Source organism: Triticum urartu, chromosome 6, assembly GCF_003073215.2.
Source record: "Triticum urartu cultivar G1812 chromosome 6, Tu2.1, whole genome shotgun sequence".
Classification (NCBI taxonomy): Eukaryota; Viridiplantae; Streptophyta; class Magnoliopsida; order Poales; family Poaceae; genus Triticum; species Triticum urartu.
The window spans coordinates 549,528,407-549,533,377 of NC_053027.1; the positions used below are offsets into that span (position 1 = coordinate 549,528,407).

A 4,971-nucleotide genomic window follows, 5' to 3' on the forward strand; every position below is an offset into this window, starting at 1 on the left:
TTGTGAGACCCAGCGCACCCAATGAGTCGTCGATTCTCCTTCCTCCTGGACGCAGGCAACTAAGTCCACTATCGACATGGGCTGCTTACATGTATCCTTGAAATTACTGATAAACCGGGATCGTAATTGGGCCCATGAACTGATAGAATTAGCCGGTAAGCTTTTTAGCCAAGTACGGGCCGTTCCTTCGAGCATCATGGTGAAGTATTTCGCACATGCCGCATCATCCACATCAAGCATCTCCATGGCCATCTCATAGCTCTCCACCCATGTCTCTGGAGGTTGATCCGCCGTGTAATTTGGTACCTTGCGCGGGCCTTTGAAATCCTTGGGCAGGCGCACATTGCGTAAAGCGGGGACAAGGCAAGGCACCCCCAAAGAACTAGAAGTAACACCAGATTCGACCGAGATAGTTGGACGAATCGGCGTAAGCTACCGAGCCTGATACTGTGCGGCTAACTCGGCCTCCCTGCGCGCTCGGGCCCGGTCCACCACTTCCTGAGTGTTATCAGCACCACCCGCCGGGTTGTTGCCGCGGGGTGCTCCACTTTGTTCATTACTTGACACTGCCGGTTCATCCATATGCCTGCTATAGCTCCGGCTTAGACGAGGGGTCGAGTGGATCCGGTCGCGGCTGTACGAGTATGCTTCCTGTTGGACCAAAGCTGTCCTAAGAAGCTCCCTGACCCGTCGCGTCTCTACCGCCTGCGGCGAGTCACCTTCAATTGGAATGGCCTCCAGCCGTGCAGCAGCGGCAACGAGATTGTCCATCGGGTTGGAGTAGTGACCCAGAGGTGTTGAAACAGCCTGAGGTATAACAGTGTTTCGACGAGGCAGATCCATCAGACGGGGCTGAACCGGCGCACCGGTCCCAGGAGCTTCCGCCCGGTTTACCTCCAGCGGATTACTGGTTCCTGCTCCTGGGGTGTTGAAAAGGTCTCTGGCCTCGAGAACCGAAGGCAAACGGGATCGGTACTTCCTCTTCATGACTTTATGCGACGCGTTCTGGTCCAACATGAGCCTATAGGCTTGTGCGTCTAAAGCGGCCCGCTCTGCGGTCATCCTGGCATTCTCAGCTACCAGGTCCGCCTTGGCCTGGGTGATCTGTTCCCTCACCTTTGCAATCTCCGCGTTGTGGATGTCCTGATCCGCCGGGTTAGCTTCTGCCATAAGCACAACCAATGCATCAAATAGATCTGATAGAACTTGAGCCGGCGGGCGTACAGAGCCTCCTGCCCCGGCAGTCGGCGCCGCTACTGAACCGGAGGTTATTGTCGCAGCGGTCGAAGAATGAAGCGCTGCTTGTGTGCTGGCCATGAATATTCCAACTTGGTTGGGTAGACCAGAGGGGTCCGAAATACTGTCGCCATCGGAATAGCCCCCAATCCGGCCATCTTGTAGCTGATATAGAGATTTGGTTTCTCCGGTTGATGACTCGTCGCCGGAATAAACGATGGTCTCGCCGCGAGATTCCGATCCATCCTCATAACTTCCTCCATGGATGACTCCCACGAAGGCACGCTTCACGGCCGGTTTAACCCGGGCGGATCGCGCACGCTGAGCCGTTTCGACAGGGTCGGTGCAGATGTCCGGCTCAGGGCCCGATTCACCGATCTTGCCGATGAAAACGTGTATGCCACCAAAGGGGACCCGGTACCCGTACTCAACTGAGCCGGCCTCGGGGCCCCAGCCTGCATCGTCGATGTAGAGCTTTCCGCGATGACTCTTAGTCATCCGGCCCACAGCGTAGCCCTCGAGTCCTTCAAAGCGGCCCTCCAAGAACTTGAAACCATCGTGCGATAGCCCCCCGGTGGGCGCCAACTGTCGTGGTTTTGTCACGGCAGATGTCCTAGAGAAAGGACTTAGTCGTGAGGCCATCGCAACGGGTTAGCTCGAAGGGGTTAAAGCGGACACAGGGACGCAAGAGGGTTTATACTAGTTCGGCCCCTTCGATGAAGGTAAAAGCCTACGTCTAGTTGTGATGGGATTGATGAGGTTTCGATGACTAGGGAGCAAACAAGCTTCGCCTAAGTCTCGAGTTGTTGTCTGTCCTTCTAAACCGCCGCCGAGTCGTCCCCTTATATATACGGGTGACGCCCGTCGGTTCATAGAGTCCTAACACCGGTTCATATTCGTATCCGGGTTGGTCTCTCCTTATTCCTATCTTACAATACAAGTTTACATACAGATGCCGGTTTACGACTACCAGTCTTAAACCGACTACGGGCCTCAGGCTCTCATCTATCTTCTTGGGCTTTAACACTCTTGAGTTACTGATGAAGTTAATCCGGCCCACATAGGCCGGTTTACACCCAATAGTAATATTCCCAACACGGGCCGTAATCAAACGGGAGTAATGGTGCAAATCGTAAAGTCGTTTTTTTACTAATGTTGGATGAGTAGTTATCAGTTTGGTTGCACTTAAGCCATGCCTAAGTGCCTTTTGGGCCTAGGTGCTTTTGTCACTGACGATGTCCTTTGATACTGCATTTGTCCATTCCTTACCCCAAGCTCTAGTGCCTTTTTGTGTTATTTATTTATTTTTGTCTTTTGATTTTCATTCGTTTTCTCTAATTAATCAAGAATATTAGGTTTTTGGGTCCGGTTTTTCATATAAACTGGAGCAACTCTCCTCTTTTTAATATAATGAAAGGAAAGCACCACTTGCCCATGAGGTTTCAAGAAAAAAAAGTACTCCCTCCTTTCCGGTTTATAAGACTCAATTCAAAAATCTCATCAATCAAGGTAGACGGTGAGTGATGAAATACTTTTTATAGTTTGCAAAAGCATCCAATTAATGCTCTTATTTTTCTCAAAAAAGTATATTTACCAATGCATTAATTACAATGCATGCATGCATAAATTACATGCATTGGTCAATTTTCTCTTAATACTTGCATGGAATGATTTAATGCAGGTTGAAACTCAACATGTGATGGGAACAACCAAATTGAGCCTTATAAAATGGAAAAACTAAAATTTTAAGATAAGCTCTATAAACCGAAAAGGAGGGAGTACCACCGATTTTCCAACACCATCTTCCTTCCTGTGCAATTTAAGATTTGGGAGGGGGAATCCCAACCGCTACGCGGTCCCTCATGCCACTGCTTTGAAAGAAGAGTAAAATAGCAAGGTTAAAATTGATATATCCTCAGTTCATCAGTTGAGCGCGCCATGAAACTTCGACAGAAATTTCTTCAGCATCGAGGGATTTCCCTCGTGAGCTGCAAATTGTTGGCCTGATCAAAATACTTATTTTAGTACAATAGTACTTAACAAGCAGGGAAAGAAGAAGAAAAATCCTCGGTTCATCAGTTGTGCGCGTCATGAAGTTCCACAGAAATCTCGTCGGAATCAGAGGATTTCCGCCGTGCTGCAAGTTGTTGGCCTGATCCGGCAGGCTGGGAGCACGCACGGGTGCCGCGTGACGGGCGCAAGCGACGGCCAGACGCCACTGATCCTTTCTCGAGCTTATCCGAATCCGAAACAGAGGCGACACGCATCCACACTCCAGAAACAGAAACATAAGCAGAAAGTGGTTCGGCAAATCATCCATGATCCATGGATGGATAAGCCTCCCGTCCCGGAACAGATCAGATGCATGTACAGTATTTGTCTACAATTTGTGACTCGTTGTATTGATGTATATCCAGAACCAAAATCAAGGGCTATACACAGCTAGCGGACAGAGAGGAGAGAGCTCACTCTATGTACAAGTGGAGCACAGACGACGAACTCACTCTATGTGCAGCAGAGTGGAGAGGAAGAAGAGGCTCACTGTATGTACAGTATCTACTGGCTAGCTAATTGACCAGCCCGGAATCGAATTGGGTCTTAAAACTCCAACTGATCCCACCGATCTTCCTTCTATACAGCGATCGGAATTATTCGGGGATTTCCTTTCCTATGTACAGTTTGTGCAGCATGTGCGTATCTTGCTGCTATGGTATGTCGATGATGTTGTTGTTTTTACTGGTTGCTGCGGCCGGCCATGGAGGCGGCGGAGAACCGGTAGGCCCAGCGTGGAACTGCTCCACCGCTCGCTTCCAGTACTGCAGCTGCTGCACCGCGTGGGACGACACGAGCGCCTTGCGCGCCCAGTGCCCGCTCCCCATGGGAACGCGCTGCGCCAGCCCGCTGTATGAGCGTCTAGAGCAGCCGCTGCCGCTGGGGGCGAGCTGCGTGAACGGGCTCGCCGTGCGCTTCGATGGCGGCGAAGGCGGTGAGGCGGGCTTGGTGCTGCTGCCAGCGTGGGCCGCCTGCTTGCGTTCCTTGTGGAGGCTGCAGCGGAACGAGCCGGGGTGGTTCGTCGGGGAGCACATGCAGGACCGACGGACCTTGGCAGTGGGGGAGGAGGGGGGAGATGAGACGCTGACGGACTTGACCGGCGAGCCGGCGTCGGAGAGCTTGACACGGGAGAGCGAGGCGGGTTGGTAGTTGGGAAAGGGGCTCAAAAGGACAGGGCCGCTGGGCCGAGATGCAACCACCATTGACATGATGTGATGATGAGATATTAGAGAGGTGGACTCCGGCGGTGGCTTTGGTATGTGAGTTGAGCTCCGGTTGTTCGGTACCGGTTTGGGTAACCAGAGATGGGAGCCTGTTGGCCGCAATTTATAGGCCGGGAAGGTGCAGTTTGGTAAATTTTGGGCGTTAAGAACTGTGGAGTCTGGCCGAGTTAAAATTAAAAGGGAATCGTTTGGCACCAGCGCACCGGCCGAAGCTTCGGCCGATCCCGTGTCGCCGCTCGATCACAGCGACTAGCCCCAAAAAGAATCGGGCAATCCACGTTTTCATTGTTTTTCTATTGGCCCATCACGTGGCCTTGGCCCACCACGGCCGCTCGTCCAGCTTTTCTCGTTCAGATTTCTTCTTATCTTCAACGTTACCCTTTGTTGGGTCATCACATGCTGCTGCATGTTGCGACCATAGTGATTGCATGTTGCAACCAATGATATTTTTTGCTGCATC

At 51.7% G+C, this 4,971-nt stretch overlaps 1 protein-coding gene across 1 annotated transcript; it reads right to left on the reverse strand.

Annotated features, from left to right (window-relative positions):
* Nucleotides 1-3,623: 3,623 nt before the first annotated feature.
* LOC125512858 lies at nucleotides 3,624-4,566 on the reverse strand. The gene has a single exon (XM_048677931.1). It carries the CDS (start codon nucleotides 4,494-4,496, stop codon nucleotides 3,942-3,944), a length of 555 nt encoding a protein of 184 aa, XP_048533888.1. The 5' UTR covers nucleotides 4,497-4,566; the 3' UTR covers nucleotides 3,624-3,941.
* Nucleotides 4,567-4,971: the final 405 nt, after the last annotated feature.